Source organism: Typopeltis vanoorti, chromosome 23, assembly GCF_054136105.1.
Source record: "Typopeltis vanoorti isolate ZY-2024b chromosome 23, IOZ_Tvanoo_1.0, whole genome shotgun sequence".
Taxonomy (NCBI): domain Eukaryota; kingdom Metazoa; phylum Arthropoda; class Arachnida; order Uropygi; family Thelyphonidae; genus Typopeltis; species Typopeltis vanoorti.
In genome coordinates, this window is record NC_143571.1 from 9,461,350 (window position 1) to 9,482,233 (window position 20,884).

Genomic DNA, 20,884 nt, shown 5'->3' on the forward strand with positions numbered 1-20,884 from the left:
ATCTGCCTGTGTGAATAGATTTTCTATATACAGAAAAGGAAAGGTTATCATTAAGAAGGTGTGTTACTAAGGTGTCTAGGAAGGGTAAACTATTGTTATTTTCCTTTTCCATTGTAAACTGGATCCTTGGATGTAGGCTATTGAGGTGACTGAGGAAGGAGTCTAATGTGTATGGGCCATGAGGCCAAATAGAGAATACATCATCTACATATCTTAGCAAGATAGAAGGTTTGAGATAGGCTGAAAAACGAGCCATGGACTCGGCCACTCTCAAACCTTTGTATTGTATTATATTTGTGTTGTTAAAAAAGTTATTTGTAATCCCTGAAGATGGCTCAGTGACAGACGAAATATTGAAAGCATTAAAATTAATTTTAATCCTCCAGTGCTGAAAATATTCCATTAACCTCTAACATGATGTATTTTTCAATAGGGATATTGTAGCAGGAAGTGTCTTGCAAAGGACCATGTAGAAGCAAAAGTGAAATTTTTAGTATAACTTTAAGAAAACTATTGCTCTCTAGTAACTCAAGGTTGGTGGAGTAGTGAGACGAAGAGTAGATGCTCTCCCTCGATAAGTTTTAGGACTCCCTGGAGGTGTGATGTATTAATAATAATATTAATAATCATAAAAAAACTCACAAATCAAGAAACCATGCAACACTGCACAACAGAGATAAGGAAATAATATCAGGCTAAAAAAAAAACAAATACACATACTGGTGTCCAAAACCTAAGGACTAATGCTATTTCTGAAGATTTCAACCCCAAATTCAGACGACTCAACTTAAGGCAGTTTGTGTAACTGACAATTCTGAGTAGAAAGCGGATACATGTTCAAATTTGGCACAAAGAGATCATGTGGTAGCATTCAACAGGACAAAAGGCAAAAAGCTGTGCTAAGTGAATTGTGTTTGAAGCGAGCTCTTTTCGTGAAGGAATGGATGCAATGTCTCAAAGGCACCATCCAGATGATTTCAATCTGAGAAGGGTTATTGGAAAGCTTGGAGGCTGCAGAATTCCTGATATTGCCAGAGACTTTGAAATCTCACATAACATTGTATCCAGGCTCTGGACAGCATTTCAAACCAATGGAATGTGTTCCAGACATTTGCTAAGAGGTCATCCTTGCTATACCACGAAGCACAAAGAAAGATTTTTGGTTATAACCTCAAATTGTAATCGACGCACTGCAATAGATCAGCTTGAAAGTTAGCTCCATTCAAGCACAGATATCTTGATAAACTGTGGCAAGATGTCTGGGAGAAGTAAGTCTATATGCCCAAAGGTCTACAGTTTGCATCCCTTTGTCCACAGCTCATCATAAAGTATGTTTTCAGTGGTGTTGTATCCATAAAATTAGACTAAACCATTGGACCAATGTATGTACTCTTTACAGATGAGAGACTGTTTGTCTTTTCTTCAATTCTCGATGACACTTGATCTGGTGTGAAAGTGGTACTGCTTACTATCGCAATAATTTTCTTGAAAGGGATAGATACAGCTAGAACCAGTGCTAGGATCCAGGCATGCGTGGTTCTTTTACGATAATAAAAATTAAAATTATTTGAAATTTCTTAAATAAATTTTGACAGAACAGCCACACTTTGGTTCGCTAAATGTAATGAACCGGGAATGTTTGACTAGGCAGGATTATCGTTAAAAACCCGAATATTCAAAAAATTCTCAAAAGGTAAATCAAATTTTGATATAGCCACTTCACTTTAATCGTTGAATATAATGATACTGGGACTATAGCCTTCTCACCGACCTGATTCGCTAACAAAATTAAAATGAATTTTAATTAAAGTTAAAATTTATTTGAACTAAAGTTTAAAAAATTCTTGCATTTTACAAGTTACTAAATTCTTAGTAACTTGTAAAAATTTTTTAATAATTTTTATAAGTGGAACTCTCTTTTAGAAAAATAAAAAAAACTCAAGATAGATGAGAAAATAAGAAAATAATTTAGAAATAATTAGAACATTTAATATAAGTATTCCAAAAAAAACATCTTCACAAAATAACAGAAAATAAATTAAATTCCATAAATATACTTGAAATTTTTTAAATTAAAATTTGAGGAGTTTTGATTTCATATTCACAAAATTAGAAATAATGGTCTTAACGTCTAATTCCGCACAGATATCATTTTCAATAGCTATAATGGCAAACTAACAAGCCTTTTTTGTGACATACTTGTTCTTAAGTAGGTTTTAATCAATTCAACTTGGAAAAGAAATGTTCACTGCTCGTTACACTAACAGGTAAGGTTAATAGTATTCTTAAAGCAATTGAAAAGTTAGGGAAAGATAAATTATTAGGCACAGTAAAATTAAGAATATCGAAAGGGTTTGAATATTTAAATTATCCTTCCGAAAACAATCCCGGAAAGTACATAACTCGTCATATAGTTCTATTGCATTTACGTCTTTATTGTCGTTGTCCTTCAAGAGAATCTCTAAATCATCACAATTTTTTCGTAAATCTTCATTATTAATTTGTAGTAATCTATATAATAATATATAAGAAATTGAAATTATCATATGTTTTTAGTTATTTAAAACGTTCTATTAACGAACACATTGCAACGTCTAGAAGTGTATAAAACACATTCACTCTAAATTTATCTTTTGGCAGTTGTGCCGTTTCGTCATGATGCTCGTAGTCAAATTGTCATGTCTTCTTTCATCATCGAACTTCTGTACCAGTTTTTAAATTCTTGTTCCCCATCCACCTCTTCACTCAGTTCTTTTGCCATTTTTAGAAATTTTTTAAAATTTGTATCTGATTGATACTCTTGTAAGAATATTTTTAAGTTTTTGATAGATTCTAAAGCAAGTGTAACGTTCATATTTTTGTCTTGAAGCATTTTACTCACAGGGTTTATTCTGTTAAGTAAATCATACCAAGTTATAAGAGAGCAAATAAATTTGTAGTCCTTTATTTTAGCACATAATGTTTGTGCTTCATGCTGAGTTTCTTTATTAAAATTTTCATTATTTAAAATTTCAAAAAGTGCATCGTAAATTTCTCGTAACTGATATCGTAAAGGGCGGATTTCATTAATTTTACTTTCCCATTGCGTTTCAACTTTAATAAAAGGATTGCCCAACGTTTTGAGAGAATGAAAAAAATTGTATATTTCTTGAAGAATTGCAAAGAAACTAATTATATCTGCATTCACTTTGGCTCCATCGTTAATGATCAAATTTAGAGTATGAGCAGCACATGGTATGTAAAAAGCTCGAGGATTTTTGTTCAAAAGCAAATTTTGGAGCCCATATTTTTTCCCTTTCATTTTTGCCCCATTGTGATACCCTTGACCTCGCTTGTCTTCAATGGGAATGTTCCATTTTTCCAGTTGTTCCATTATTGTTGCACATAAACCACGTGCTGTGGAATCTGATATATCTGCAAAACCTAAAACGTTTTCCCTAATCTTGACAATTCCATTGTCACAGGAAACAAAGCGAATAATAATGGTCATTTGTTTTGTTTTACTTGCATCAGGTGTGCAGCCTAAAATTATGGAATAATATTTAGATTTTCGAATTGATAATAAAATTGTATCCCCGATTGCGTTACTTAAAGTTTCCAATATTTCATTTTGACTGTGTTTACTCAAATAGTGTACTCTATTGTTTCGTTGTAGGGTCCTTTCAACATGATTTTCCATAACGGGATCAAACTTCGCAAATAGTTCGACTAATTTTAATAAATTGTCGTTATTCTTTTCATATAATTTATCAGATGATCCACGAAAAGCTAAATTTTAGCTACCAAGGAATTTTATCATTTCAATCAGGTGTTCTAAAACACTCGTCCAATGTTTCTTTTCCATTTCATACATACTTTGAGTCTGGCAATCAATAGTAGTTTTGTTTTTTAAATTTTTATCAAGTTCCTTCCATTTTAAGAAATTTTTCATGTGAGTTGACTAGTCTCATGTCTATGCAAAGTTGTACATACATTTCTCCAATCGTTATAACCTTCTACAAGACTACTTGATTCAGTAAGTGCGAAAAGTTTGCAACAAAAGCAAAAAAACAGAATTTAAAGTTTTGGAATAAATGAGCCATGTTCTTGGCACGAGCTCCCCATTTTCCATTTTTCTATTATAATACCTATCGCCAAATTTACAACCATATGTATCTCTGGGATATATTATATTTTTCTTTTGAACAGGCACCATTTCAATTAAAACAACTAGTAATTTTTCATCAATATTTCCCCATTTACCTGGATCTTCTAAATTTACAGAGACTAACAATGTGTTAGTTTCGTGGTCTACTACAACTAAGTTTTCTGCTAACTGGTTTTCACTTAAATTATGCATCTTGTTATCTTGTTCAATAGTTGCAATAGTACTTTCATGCATACTAGATGATGTGCACGGTTCTTCAACTCTGATTTCTGATGTATCGAGTTGGTTACAATCTGCATCAGAATATTTTAATATTTTAACAAATTTATTAAGAGCCCCAGTTTTTTTCTTAATATTTGCTTCTTTCGCAGCATGACGCTTATGATTTTGTGCACTGAATAACTTTTTTTAAATTTTTGTTTCCATTTTTATTTTATACCCTCAAGAAATTATTACACAACACGACACAGAGATGAAATAATAGCCGCACTGCGCTACTGTCGGTAGCCTACTGAGATGCACACCATATGACTTGGTAACTAGCAACAGATTTTGCACAAAAATTCAGAAAGACTGCAGTAGACACAACATTCTTTAGGCAAGCATTTAGCCTGCTCTCGCTGCAAAATTGTAAACAGCCGGCTGATCAAATAGGCGGCAATATACAATTTTTTAAAATTTTTGTTCAGTGTATCCGACCTTATTTATTTTAATATGGATCATTCTAAGAATGTTTTGTTTTTATGATAAAAAGTTTGTTTCTTAAAAATGAACTTATGAACCGTGCCTCGGGAGCAGCGCCCCCTTCATAGGGGTGCCTGCATGCCCACTTCCGCTGGCCCGGGATACAGCAGTGCTGGAGTCATGGTGTGGGGAAGCATTATGTTTAATGGATATACCAAGCCATGTGCTGGAAAATGGGACTATGACAGGTGAACGATATTGCAATGAAGTTGTTTGGTGTCATGTTCAGTTGTTCTGTGGTACTGTAGGCAAAGAATTCATTTTTATAGATGACAATGGCACATCACTCACTAGCAATGGAGATACTTTTGGAGACTGGGGATATTAATTGAATTGAGGGGCCAGCTCACTTCCCATATCTCAACTCCATAGAATACATCTAGAATGCAACAGGGAGATGCATTGCTGCTCAAAATTCCCCTCCAGAAAACAAACAATACCAGTTTGCCTCAAAAACTCCTGGCTCACTTGGTTCTAAGCATGGTACAATGTTGTGAGAGGTGCATTGCGGTTAGAGGCGGACATAAGGGGCTGGTCTGAAACATTCTCAGCCTCTACCATAGATAGCAACACTATCAGCACGATTTTTTTTTTCGTGCATCTGTCATAAGCATCCATGTCAAATTGCAAGGTCATTCTATCAAGTAGTTTGTTTTATACAGCTGTCTGAAGCAAAAGTGTTGTCTGTATCCCTTGAAATGGATAAAATTGAGTATTGTGTGTGGTTATAAAATTCTTAGTAAAAAAAAGTTTAACACCAAAAGAAATTCATTCGAAGTTCATGAAAGTTTATAGGGGTTCTTCTCCTTCGTTTCTGACAATTAAGAAATGGGCTGCCGAGTTTGAACATCAGCGTACCAGCCTTGAAGATGATCCACGTGAAGGACTTCCAAAAAGTGTAACACCAGAAATCATTGATCAAGTGCTCGATATGGTATTGGATGATTGGTGAGTCAAAATGCGTGAAATTGCTGAGACTATAGGCATTTCAAAAGAACGTGTAGGATATATTTTGCATGAAGAATTGCAAATGGAAAAGCTTTACGCAAGATGGATGCTGCGCTTGCTCATAGCAGATCAAAAATGCACTCGCATGAAATTCTCTGAACAAAGCTTGGAGCATTTTAACAAGAATAAAACCGATTTTGTGCATCGATTTATTACTATGGATGAGATTTGGATTCACCAGTACACACCAGAATCCAAACAGCAGTCAAAATAGTGGACAGAAGCCAGTTGTTCAGCACTTAAGAAGACAAGGTCAGTTCCATCAGGAACTGACAGGAAAGGTCATGGCATCGGTGTTTTGGGATGCTAAAGGCATTTTATGTATTAATTATCTTGAAAAGGGTAAAACAATAACTGGGGAATATTATTCCGATATTTTAACCAGACTAGTCAAAAAAATTCGTGAGAAAAGACCTGGTTTGCAGAAGTAAAAAATCATCTTTCATCAGGACAGTGCACCTGCCCACAAAGATGTTTTGGCAATGGGATAATTTAGGGATCTGCACTATGAATTGTTGGAACATCCACCCTGTTCCCCAGATTTGGCTGCCTCTGACTTCTATCTCCTCCCAAAACTAAAACTCTTCCTCGCTGGTCAGCATTTTTCTTTGAATTAAGCAGTGATTGCAGCTGTAGAGTGGTATTTTGCAGATCTTACTGAGAACCACTACAGGGATGGGATAATGGTGCTGGAGCATCGCTGGGATAAATGTATTAGTCTTAAGGAAAGTTATGTTGAAAAATAAAAATAATTTTTAAATTATAAATCCGTTTTCTCATTGTTAGGCCAAGAACTTTTCAGACTGCCCTCATATTCCATACTGAAATCTCTTTCTGCAGAGTTTTCTCTAAGCATTGTACATTAATTCCTTAGCTACAACCTTAGGAAATTTGCCAAAAATGTATTGCAATTTAATTTGTGTGAAATTTATAACACATTTTTGTGTACTATTATTTATTAGTATGCTGGCAATAAATTTATGTCCAAATGCAATCTATTCCAATCATTCATCATTATATGAAAAAAAAATTATAATCTAGTTCTCACTCTCTTCTTCACTACATGTATTCTTAACCTTGATTGATGAGCTCTCGTCATCATCTCACTCTCCATTAAATGGAAAATTTCATCTACTGATATCCTGTATGATCCTTTCAGAAGTTTGTAAGTTTCAATCTTGTCCCTTCCCTTGTCCTATTTACTAGCAACTGCAGTCCACAAATTCTGTCAGGCTTCATCATCTGTATTCTACAACCTGATAATATCAGGTTGGAAAAAAATCAGCATCTGCATGAGAACCAGAAGACAAGACCTGTACACAGTATTCCAATAAGGTCATATACTATGAAGAGATACCATGACCTTGTAAAGAGGCAAAATTACTTCCTTATGTTGAGGTTCATTTCCACATTTCAGTTATCCTTTGAGATTATATTTGCTGTATTTATTATATGGTCCTTGAACTACCTAATCCAATGATATCCAATGTCATATTATATTAGGGAGATTTGGTAGAAGAAACTGATCAGGCTAGGGATATCTCATTACACCAAGGCACATAATTTCACATTTATCATTCTGCAGGCATTGTATATTAGCCATATTCCTGATTCCCTTTGCATTTATCAGCAACAGCTGATAAATGCAAAGGGAATCAGGAATATGGCTAATATATACCTGTCAAATACCTGTCACCTGTCAAACCAAGTATATAATTTCTTGGTATCTTTAATTTATAATAAAGAAACAACTTATACAGTAAACACTTCAAGATACCAGTTATGTGATGAGAAAAGTAAAATGTCAGGAGAATGGAGCAGAAACAGAACAAATACAGCCAACAAAAAAGTCCAGGTAAAGAAATATAATATCATCAACACCAACCTCAACACAAATATTAAAAGATGCCAAAATGAACATTGACAACAGTAAATAACTGCCAGTGCTACCAGCATCAATAACTAAATTGACAAGTGCAAGAAAACACAAAAATTACAGAACGCAGTATAGCATCTTGGGTTATTCAGATATCAAAAAGATAAAGATAAGTTTTTTGAATTATTATTTGCACATGTTACCTCTTACCAAGAACTATAGGTCTTGATGATAATTTCCCAGAGTTTTGGCATGGAAAGTCCATCATTAAGATTGAAGTTAGGGAGATATGGAAAGAAGGACTTCTACACTTTCTTTAGAAAGATGTTCATATTAACATAAATATCTGTGTAATGATTTGCTCTCATTGCAGAGAATCCTGTGACTAGTATTGGTGATCCCATGTTCGGCTAGACCTGATCTGTGATATTTTCTGGAGACAAAGTAGGATTTTCATTCAGAGATGTGTTTGGAAACAGATCAACTGGTCTAAAGATGGGTAGGGCAATCAGGGATGCAACTGATATATATAGCACTTATAAAATGATTTGATATGCTAGAACCATGTGAAAATTATAATAGTTGTCAGTTCAGTGTTAGTAAGTATGATATTTCTAGTGGCATATTATATGCTGCTGGATATTTAAGCATAATCAATGCATATTATATGCCACCAATTATGTTTGGAGAAACTGATGAGGCCAGGGATCTTGAAGTTATGGTGGATAGGAATATGAATGCAAAAAAGTCACATAGCAAAAACTGCAAATACAACCCAGAAGATCATTGATATGTAACAATAAGGAAGTCATTTTACAAGTCCTTTACAAGCCTTGATACAATAGCAATTTGACTTCTATGCACAGATTTAGTCTCCTGGGTTTATAGAGAATAAAGAAGCTGTGGAAAGAGTGTAAAGAAGAGTTAGTAAGATTGTTGCGATTATGGAATGTAGATTATGAGGACAGATTGAGAGTATGTGGACTGCAGACACTGGTAAATGGAGGAAGGGAGGGGAAGAGAGAAAGAGAGTGAAGGGTGGAGTGATTCATAGAGGCCTATAAACTTCTGAATGGTTGTTATAATAGAATGAAAATTTTTGTTATATGGATATTGATTCTAATAATAATAATAATATACAAATACTTTTGGAGTTCAAATACTCATCAAGAGAGAGAGATCTACCTACCTAAACACACATATCTTTCTCAAATATATTCACCAAAGAACTTATTTCCAGTTATTTCACCCTCATTATTACATACAGTCAAATATTCCTAAACTTCATATGCTTCCTGATTATATCCTTGTTTGCCCTCTAAAGATAACCCAGATTTGTTCTCTCCAAATATTTGCTAAATCTATACTATATACTATGAAATCTTTTTATTGACTCAGAAGTCTAGATTCTTTCATTCTGCTGTCATATGCCATATTTCATATGACAATATTATCTTGATTATCTTCTTCTGAATCTACTCCACTGTCTAATGAACCCTGACAGCTGATGGAACTTTGCACTTATCCTTGGTAACTTAATTCTGTAGACTTATTCTTCCCTCCATTGCTTTTTGATATCTTCATATTGTTCGCTGTTCTATTTATGTCATAGTTCTGTTCTGCATCTCCATCCATTTCATTCTGTATAACTTCCTTCTATGTGATATTCTTCCAAATGATTTTGCAAAGTCCAGTAATATCAGAGTTTATCCATTGCTCTTATTTTCACTCTGTCAAAAACATACGTTGCTAAAGCAAGGTTTATTCCTTAATAACGCATGCTGTTCACTGTAGAAAATCATAAAGTTAAATCAGGTTATTAAACAGACGTGGGAATTACAGAATGTTGAGCAGCATTTTAAAGAACATAAGGAGGATATGAAAACTAATCAGCAAAATAAGAAACAACAAAGCACACAATCAGGTAAATAATGTTGATTGTAAAAAGAATATTATTTGATATGGTGACTATCATGAAACATGCTTTTGATGAGCAGGTTATAACTTCAAGTTTTACTGGATCAAAAATTAAAAATATAGCGCTAGTGGTAAGTTCAATATGAAAGAGGATATGAAAGAGTTGTTGGAAGAAGCAAAAGTGAAAAGTGAGAAAGTGCAAATTGTAAGTATATTACCTAGATATAGAAATGAATTAAGAAAGGCTATGATGGCAAATGATTCAATGCATAAGCTGTGTAGAAAGAATAGATATGAGTTTTGGATGTGTAACGTAAGTTTGAGGGAGGAATGGATTTGTATAAGAGGGATGGCCTACACTTGAATGCGTTTGGTATCAGGAGTCTTGAAAAATTATTAATTGGTATGAGACCCTGCCATATAGAGTGAGAGAAACTAAATTATTATGAGAGGAATAGTGAGAATCTGTGTATAACAGTGACACTGTTATGTAACTATATTAATGATTGGGATGGGCATTATCATGGAAATGATTATAAGGAGAGAATGATTTTGTGTTTGTCCAGTTTCGACCTATCAAACATGTGCAAAGATGTCTGCATAAATAAGACAACAGATATCTGCAAGTTGCCCAACTGTAGTCTGCATGACACAGTTGGGCAACTTCCAAAAAAGCATGCAGGTAGTTTATTATGTCTATACACAAATGCTAAGAGTATTGGAATCAGAGAGATAGAGTTTATTGCCTTGGTTAATATGTTGGGACCTCAGATTGTAGACAATAGTGAGACTTCGCTATCAGAAGCAGACATACTAACTGTTATTGAATGTAAAGGGTATGATAGTTTTAGAAAGGATAGACAGGATAGGAGAGGAGAGGACATGCTGCTAATGATATTGGACTTGAATCCAGTTAGCATTGAGACATGTTACTGTAATGCTAGTAATAAATTTTCATGTGGCAGTGAGTTTGAATCCATCCGTGAGGTGGAGTCTAACAAGATCAAATACATAGTGGAGTGTAGTTACAGACCTAATGAATCGGTTGCTAGTGATGAAGAAATGCATCACCAAATAAATAACAGGGACCTTAATTATCCAAATATTGATTAGCTAGTAGTATAATCTCATGAGAAGAATGAAACTGAATTTGAGTTGTTGTCAAACAACTTCCTCAAGCAGCATGTGACTCCATCCACTAAAAGAAAAGAACTGTGATATTGAGTTGGGATATGTTTCAGTAGCTGACTTTTCGCTGCTTGCCTTGGTTCCCTGACGAAAACAAGAAAACAATGGGGGGGGGCAGCTTGTTTAAGTGGACGATGCCTCAGCTGGCATGAAATTCTGTCATATTGTACAATCATTTTACATTGTGGTTTAAGCCAATAAGAATAAAATTTGATCAGCTGAATCCCAAATTGTTAGCCCATCCTCGTTCATTCAGTATCAGGGTAGATAACTAACAGGGTGCACCACGAGGAGGTGAGGATTGCACATTAGGGCAGAAGCCCTAGTCAGTTCTCCTCCTAGTTATACAGCTTTGACCCTTAAGCACCCTTCCAGGAAACTTGAATTTTATTATTATTGGCCCTCTACTAGGAGACATATTCATCTAAGGTGTCAGTGGCACATGAACTCTACAAAATACCCAAATTCATATTTATACCAATGTAATTGATTGAGTTATGTGTATGCCAGGATGTACATGTAACTCATTTAAAATGTATTCAAAGTCAGTTTTATGTTTATGAAGTAAAAACCAGAGCACTCAGAAAAACCAATCCTTCAGCCACACTCTGAGACTGGCCAACTCAATGCTGGAAAAAAAAAATTCAGTATATGGTTCACCATTGTGGCAAAACTGACGTGTATACCACACATTGAGTCACTGGTATATAGGATGTTAAAAGCAAAAGTAAAAAAAAAAAAAGGCTTGTGCATATTCACTCAGTTTATCTCGTTCTTCTCATGTATTCTCTCGCACTTATTAATTTTTTATTTTTTCATACATACATAGATACATAATAATACTGACATGTTCAACAGTTCCAAACAAGATAGTCATACTTAAATTTTAATTAACTTAATGATAACATAAGCCATAACAGTTATGTCTTAAAATTACATAATTCACCAATTCTATTGTGTAATGAAAATATAAATAATAACAGGCATAACGAAATTACAGTAACATTATATACTTACAGAGTGGTCCAAAATGTACCTACCGAATTTAATGCTATATTATTCCTGAACGAGAAGGCATACGAATCTCATCCAAAGTGTATTAACATCTTATGCTATTTTTATTACAACATGTTCAATATGTTTACCTTCAACCTTGAAGATCTTCTGCAATCGTATCACAAAATTGTACACCACCTTGTGGAGGACGTCTGTTGGAATAGCCAAGATTTCATGCACGGTAGATGACTTTAGCTCCTCCAGAGTCTTTGGATTGTTCTGATACACTTTGTCTTTGAGATGTCATCATAAAAAAATCCAAAGGATTGAGGTCTGGTGAATAAGGTGGCCAGTCAATTCCTCTTCCGTACTGCTTTGGATAATCAGTAACATTTTCATGGAAAAAGCAGTGACATTCTCATGGAAATGTTCATTCAGAAGCTGGAAAATGGATTCTGTGCGATGGGGACAAGCACCGTCTTGCATGAAAAAGTGACCCATAAGGCCAGAACCATAGAAGCCCTGAAGAAAGGAATGAAATTGTTTTCAAGCAAGTTTCGATACCTCAGTGTGGATACGGTCCCCTCAGTAAAAACAGGGCCAAAAATTCCAACTTTTGACAAGGCACACCACACACTCACACATTTTGGGTGAAGACTTGAAGTAACCGAAACATGCAGATTTTCTGATTCCCATATTCACCATTTGTGAATATGGGGATCTTGATGGATTTGTGAACAGGCAGAACTGCCTGTTCACAAATCCATCAAGCCGAAAGTGTGCCTCATCTGAAAACCAGATGAGACCAAGGTCAATTTCTTGGTTCTCATTTCTCCTGATCATTGCATTAGCAAAGTCCAATCTTGTTGCCATGTTTGCCTCTGTGAGCAGCTGTTGGGTCTGGATTTTATAGGGAAACAAATGAAGATGTTCCTTTAGAATTTGCCAAAGACTGCTGTGTTTGATCCCTAAGACACTCGAGACACTCTCCTAGTAGACTTTTTCAGGCTTCTTTCGAATATTTCCCGAACTTTTTCAATGTTTCTTTCGGTCATTGCTGCTGAAGATCTGCCACTTTTAGAGTGATTGTGTAACACTGACCCAATCTTGTGAAATTTTTTGACAAGGTTTGATATTGTGTGCCTGTTTGGTCCAACTTCGACACCAAACTTTACCTGAAATGCTTTTCTAACCTTTTTGAGGGGCTTTCTGATGATCGAATATACTCTTCAATGATGAATACCCACCGCGTAGAAATGTAGGCTGACATTAAGAATTATAAACACGTTAACACAAGAATATTTTAATGTTTGCCAAATATTTCACTCTGAAACTAACAGACTATCCTCAGTGGCTTGATAGGAACGGCACGGGATAGAGACAAGCCACAACATTCTATGGTCCAAGACTCGCCTTCTACGCAGATGTCGATATAAATTCGAACGCCTATTCAAAGAGAGTGCTGAGGCCTTACTTCAACGTCCTAATTTGAATCGAAATGATTGTATATCCTTGTTTAAAATATTATTATTATTATTGTTACCCCAAGACCTCATGGAGTCAGACTCATCTGGGAGGTCCTTTTATCACACACACACACACACACACACACATCTCATCATACTGTGTCTTAAACACACTCAAACTCCTTGCAGACACTACACTCTCAGGCAAGGCATTCCAATCATTCACAACTCTGCACAAAAAAAACCTGCCTCTCACTCCCCTACTCACACCCTCTTTATACAGTTTCCAAGGATGACCTCTGGTTCTCTCCTGATCTCCCACTATTCTCTGTAGAACTTCTCCACCATTGATCCTATAACAACCCCTTACCAACTTGTAGGTCTCTATCATATCTCCCCTCTTCCTCCTGTCCACCAGACTCTGCAAATTACATCTTTTCAATCTTTCCTCATACTCGACATTCCAGAGGTCAGAAACTACCTTAGTCAGTTACCTTTGGACCCTTTCCAACATCTCTTCATCCTTCTGAAAACCCAGTGACCAAATCTGGGAACAATAGTCCATGTGTGGCCTAATCAAAGCCTTATACAACGGAACAAGAATCTCCCTACTTCTACATGTCAGTGTCCTCCGCATCATTCCCAGAAGCCTTTGTGTTGTCTTCACAATTTTGGCGATGTGGCCCCTACATTTTAGATCCTTATCCACTATCACCCCCAGATATCTTATTTCTTCTACCTCCAACAACATATTCTCACCAAGCACAAATTCTGCATCCCATCTTTGTTTTCCAAATTTTGAAACCTTATATTTTGCAACATTGAACTCACATCCCCATTTCTATGCCCAGTCACTCAATTTATTCAAGTCTTCTTGCAAGGCCACAACATCTTCACTACTCTTTATGGTTTATCCCAACTTTGCATCATCTGCAAACAACTGAATATCTCCTTCCAAATCTTCTCCAATATCATTAATATACAAGTTAAACAGTAATGGCCCTAAAACAGATGGGAAAGTTTAATCTGGATAACACACTAAAAAAAGATTTTTTTTTTAAATTGAGAACTTTAATTCTTACATTAGTCTAATGTTATCTTTAATTGAATTTATAAATTAAGATTGTTATATGAAATTGTGAATTAATACCTATAATTTATTCATCACTCTGATGAAATTTACCTCTCTTTAATGCTTAGCAATGTAACACCATGCGGCTCGTTCTACTTTTGAATGATCAATTGTTCGTATTCCACCTTGTAAAAACTGTTCCTATCAAGCCACTGAGAATAGTCTGTTAGTTTCAGACTGAAATATTTGGCAAATATTCTTGTGTTAATATGTTTATATTTCTTAATTTAATGTTGCAAGTGTCTCTCAAGAATAGTAGGCTGACATTTTTCATACCCTGCAAAATGAAAAGAAAACACAAATGGCTTGATGGCTATAATGTGTCGGTAAAGTTTTTTTTTTCTAATTACACCAGCTAATTGCAGAGAAAATTGGATTTAAACTACCTATTTCACATTGGTACATTTTGGGCAACATTGTATAATAGAGAGGAGAAGGAATACACAGACACATTAAACATTGTGTGAATGCAACATACTGTTTAAGAAACTCTGATTTTGGAATGTCTATTCTGAAAAGTTACCATTCAAGATGTGTACAGATGTTTGAATTGTTTCATGTTTATTGGAATGAACAGTCACTTCTATATCTATCCAGTAAACTCTTCCTTTAAAATAATATGGCCCAACCACTACACGTATAATCTTCATGTGTCTGAGGAACGAAAATGGGACACTTGATTAACTAAAACAATTTCAGTTACTCCTCTCTGGACATTTAACAGTGTTTCCTCACTGTATAAAATTCAGTTGCCATATATGTGCACAGTACTGTGAATGTTGCATTTCCTTGAAAATTTAGTTTTTTCATCTAATTCTTTTGCTTCATGAATAACTAATTACTTAATATTTCATATATTTCCAGTTTAATTCTTTTCTAATCTTTCAACTGTCTTCCTCTACATATTGACCTGGAAAAAATAAAATAAAAAATATGTGCTCATTAAACAATTCCAGCATGATTTCTGTAGGATTCCCTGTGAGTCGGTTGCTAATAGTTTGCTCCTTTGTGGTATGAGAGGAATCTGCAGTGTCAATTCAATTGTCCTTTGCAAGTCATTGGTAATCATTGTTTCTCTCCATCAGCTGTTCTTCCATATTCTGAATTTTTTTCTGCTGATAATATAATAAATTTCTTCCTATTATTTCTTTTGAATTGTTTTACAAGATGCCTTCTTTCTTCTTCTTAACAAATGCAGTTAATTTTTATATAATATGTATATATGCTTGATTTAAGTTATTTGATAACCAGTATTTCTAAACTCTTTATATAGGATATTCCATAAGGAGGAGACAAATTTTAGTTAAGCCCACCCCAGGTTTAGAATGTCCATTTTTAGAAGAAGTTGATATTTGTGATGATGTTGAAATGTTTAAATGGGATTATAGTGATTGGAGTGAATGCCATCCTCTAAATGGAGATTGTGGTGAAGGACAAAAAAGAAGAGAAGTAATTTGTAGGAGAGTTGATGGGGTAAGTTGTTGTTAACAGATTCCTTAGATATATGATGAATTCCACGTAATTGTCATATTATCTTGTGAAGTTTTTGAATTGAATACAGCATTCTAAACTCTTCCTATCTTGATTTTTATTAGATACAAATAAAATAGCAATGATACAGTAAAACAGTTCTCTTTCAGTACTTCCCAGATTTTTATTTTTTTTTTAGATTGCTGATTACTGCCACAATTTGTAAGCTCTTTCATCTTCATAAGTACATGAAACTCAAAAAGTATTAACCATCAGACTACAAATAGACCAGCTTTATATAGAATTAGGGGATGAAGAGTATGATGCAAATAGTATGCTTCAAAAAATAAGCTTATTAATTGGAAGGCAAGTAATCATTATGCAGGACTTCAACTGTATAACATAGAAGGAGAAAAGAATACATGGGAGGAAGGAAATGGAATTTACTAAGAAATAATTACCTGAGATAGCATGTGTGGAAGATACCAGGAATCTGAGATTACTAGATATAGTAATTGAATCAGTTACTAGATCAGAGGATTTGCCTAGAATCAAGATGAACCACATTCTCACCAACTGGTGAGAGTGATCACATGGTCTTGACCTGGGAAGTGGTTAAACATGTGGAGTTTTCAGCTAAAAGGAAAGTAATGTGGAATTACATGGCTGGTGAGTATAACAAACTCAGGAGAAGCAGTTACTTGAAGCAGTTCCATGTCATGAGAAACTGCAAGAGTTAGATGTTGATAGTGCATAGGAGGTGGTAAACAAGTCTTCAAGGGAAGTAATAAGACTGCATACTGAAAGGCAGGTGGATAAATCGAGCAGAAGTTGAATGGGTGAATAGCATCATTAAGCAGATGCTATTAAAAAAATATTGTATAGAGAATTCAGAGAGAAAGGTGATCAACAGGGAACACAAGCAGTACAGAGCACAGGATAGAAGGGTGACCAGTATGGTAAGGAATGCAAAATCAAAGTATGAGAGGAAATTAGCAGTGCATGCCAAAGGTAATCCCAACAAAGATTTATTTTCAGTATGTAACAAGTAAATGAAAAAATAATTTTGACAAATGCCAGTGGCAGGGGGAGGTAACTGAAGCAAAACAGTTGAATTACTGAGTGATCACTTTGCAAGAGTGTATCATCCAGGTTGGAGATATTGCAGTAGCAAGAGAGGCAAAGGCTTATGTGAAAATAGATAGGTGAATTTGGAGGTGCATAAGATATTACACAACCTCGATGTGAATAAGCTATAAGGTTAGATTATATACCAGTGGTTATCATGAGAAGGTGCTAGGGAATTGCAGTGCCTTTAATCACAATGTTTACCGTATGTCTCAGCTCTAGATTGGTCCTAAGGGATGGAAGGAGGGGAAAATAATTCCAGTACACAAAGAAGACTCCAAGAATGAGGTAGTAAATTATTGACCAGTCAAAATCTTAGGAGCAGTGGTCAAGATATTTGAAAAGTTAAGGGAATGGGTAGATAGGAATGGGATACTATTGGGGTCAACATGGCTTTATGAAGGATAAGTAATATCTCAATAATTTATCTTTTATAAAAGGGGAGAACTGAATGTGGTTGATGAAGAAAGAGGGTGGTTGATGAAGAGATACCACACAATAGTTTATTCATGAGTAGTCCAGTAGAATGCCTGTGACTAGTGGCATGTTGCAAGGCTCTGTACTTGGGCCACTATGGACAAATGAGAATGGTTGTCAGTTTAATGTGGCAAGTGTAAAGTTATTCAGGTGAAAAGATTACCAGCTGTGTACCATATTGAGGGAACTATACTCCAGGAAATTGATGAAGCCAGGGATTTGGAGTGGTGGTGGATAAAGAGTTGAAGGTTACAGGGCATATTACAAAAGTGGAAAAAACAGCTGGTCAAAGTATTTGGTTTCTAAAGAATACTCTGAGCAGAGATAAGTAGGTTATTATACCTCTTTTTATGGCCTTGATAAAAACACTTATCTTGACTATTGTGCCCATGTCTGGTCATCGGGGTTTTTTGGGATAAGAAGTGGAGAGGATCCAGAGGGCAAGTGACGAAGATGGTGGCAATTCTCTGGAATGTACCTTATAAGGATAGATTAATGATTTGTAGGTTATAGAAATTGGTTGCTAGGTGGAAAAGGGCTTGATCAAACCCTTCATGACATACAAATTATAGGATTGATACAGAGGAAATTTTTCAGAACAGGTCTTGTGGTGGGAATCCTTGGAAATTGAGAAAGTATGGTTAGCATGGGTGTGGCTATTAAATTTTTTGCTTGTAGAGTGGTGAATGAGTGGAGTAGGTTGTCAGTCTTCTGTGGGTGACATGACTATAAATGAGTTCAAAGTGAAATTATGATAGATATTGCTGGAATATTAGATAGTGTTTTGCATAATGTTCAGGTCTTCCCACAATGAGTCTACAGAGTCCATGGAGTTGCATGTGTAATAATAATAAAATGACATTCAGTAAGAGGCAATTAATCATCCTTTTCTGATGAAACCGTTCACTAAATGATACAATACATCTCTGTCATATCATCCCTCTTTAAACTGTCTACTGGGCTCTGCAGATGTCATCTATCAGTTTCTTCTGATATCCTGATGTCTCATTTAGTACCCTGCTATCTTAGTTATTATTTTCTGGACTTTCCCAGATCTCTTAATTACCTCAGATGTGCATATTTGTAATAAATAACCCTTCATTTATGTACATGCTCTAGCACTTTAAAATCAACTTTTAAAGAAAATAAATGGAAAAAAGTGTTGAATGGCAGTAGGGCACTTATTTGTTTATCTGTATTAGTGCCCTACTATTAGTTCTCTATTAGTAAGACGCTAATAGAGATAGACACATAAATTTAATAGAATAAGGAAAAGAGATTTTATCAGAATAGATTATAAGGCAATTTTGATTTGGATACGCTCACATGGGATATCAGAGTGAACATATGCACAGTGAGTCAGAATAAATTAGAAATAAATTTGGTATGATATGAAGGAATTGCTGAGTGAGTTGAAAAAGAAGAGCAAAAGACTTGGGATTCTAAGTCAGTTTGCATATAAAGATGTGCAAATGGTACGTGCGAAGTGTAATTTGAATGAAGACTTGATGAATCGTAACGTATTGGTAACTGAAAGTGTTAGTTTTGTCTCATTTTTTTCCACTTGCTGTTTTGTGCATTTTTGTGTTTGTGTAGTTTTAGTATTGTTTCCCTGATGATGTCTCAGCATTTAATTAAAAAAAAGAGACAGTGTAAAAGAGCAGCGAAAGAATGGTAAAAAAATGTGATGAAAAAGCAAAGGAGCGATCTAGTGAACTGAACAATTCTGGTGAAGTGATACAAATGCAGTGGAAGTGAAAAACAGTTTGGAATGAAAGGTAAGGTGGTGAGCATCACTGATGGCAAATGTATGACTGTATGGCTGGCAGTACACTTGAGAGAGCGAATGAAAGTAAAAATATGATGCAAGATTTTAAAGCTGAGTTGGTTAAGATGAGGTAAGAGATGAAATGGATGCAGAGTGAAATTAAGAGAATTTGAGATATGTATGAAAGAGTGAAAATGAATGATATTGATTTGAAAGAGGTAATGAAAGACCCATGAGCGTTTTATGGGGATTATTCAATTAATAGAGGTATAGTGAATGAAAAGATGCACAAGGTTTGTTTTCCAGGAGGTAAAATGAATAAATAGAGTGATTGAGGTGTTGGATATGAGGAGTAAGTGAGCAAAAGAGTTGGTAATGGTAATTGGAACAAATTACTTGACTGGGAACAAGAAACACATAAGATTGGATATCAGGAGGTTGTTGAGAAAGATAAAAGATAATAGTGTGATAGGAAAGGCAGTCAGTGTGTTGCCCAGTTATGACAGGGATTCCAAGGACGCATTGCTGGAGCATACTCTACTTTGCCTCACTAAATACATCTTATCCTCTCCACTACTGCTTAATTCTCTTACTATGACACTACTACTATCATCAAGTTACTTATATCTAATATGTTAGCGGAAATGTGTGAGAAAAAAGGAGTGCAGTTTTGTTAATATGTTGGATGAGTTTGAAGGACGAATTGAAATTTATGCATAAGAGTGGTGGACTGCATTTGAATGATTTTAGTGTGGTCATTAGGGGTAACTGCTGCTGGGAGGTAGAGAAATGACTGCAGAGAATGAATCTGATTGAGTAAGAAGCAATGTAAAAGAGCAGGAGAGTAAGAAAGGAGAGATAGAAGTGGTGATTATGAATGAAGACATGAGTTGCATGAAGAGGAAAACCTGGATCAAGGTGGATTAATACAGTAAGAAGTGTCTTAGAAGACTGAAATATAAGATCTGATAATACTGGAATCCTGACAGATAGCAGATTTATTTGGAAGCAAATTGTTGATAGGAAATTAGTAATGATGTAACCTCTTCATGCAGTACTATCATAATATCCTCACATGGTATATGTCAGGAATTTATGATGATCATAAATAGCAGTGGTCTGAGTATAGAGCCCTGTGCCACGCTACTGGTCATGGACTTCTCCTGACTCTACTCCTTCATAAGCTATTCTCTGATGTCTATCGACCGATTTATGTAACAGTTCCATGCAGTATTCATGGAACTGTTACATAAGTCAAATTTCTTTCTGCGAACTTCACAAAGTCTAGCAGTACGATTGTGTATCCATTCCCTTTATCCAACTGAGCTGTCATTTTATTAGAAAAATTTATCAGTATCCCATTCCTATGCCCCCATTCCTGAATTTTGCCCTAAAACAACAACTATTCCCATTATCTATTAACTAATTTCAAATTTAATTTGCCATCATTAAAAATTGTGCCTGAATGAAGCACAAAGCAACTTCACAATAGTCAACTTGTGTATAGAGGCTGTTGACCTCATATTAATTGCCTAAGTATCCCATAATGCAAAAACATTATGGAAAG

General features: G+C 35.1%; 1 protein-coding gene across 6 annotated transcripts in view; it reads left to right on the forward strand.

Annotated features, from left to right (window-relative positions):
• LOC150093608 (thrombospondin type-1 domain-containing protein 7B-like) overlaps positions 1-20,884 on the forward strand; it is a 950,748-nt gene that overhangs the window by 421,537 nt on the left and 508,327 nt on the right. For all 6 annotated transcript variants that reach the window (XM_090412735.1, XM_090412734.1, XM_090412733.1 and 3 more), the window contains exon 9: positions 15,748-15,947. In XM_090412735.1, coding sequence (XP_090268861.1) covers positions 15,748-15,947 — 200 coding nt within the window. The remainder of the gene's footprint in view (positions 1-15,747; positions 15,948-20,884) is intronic.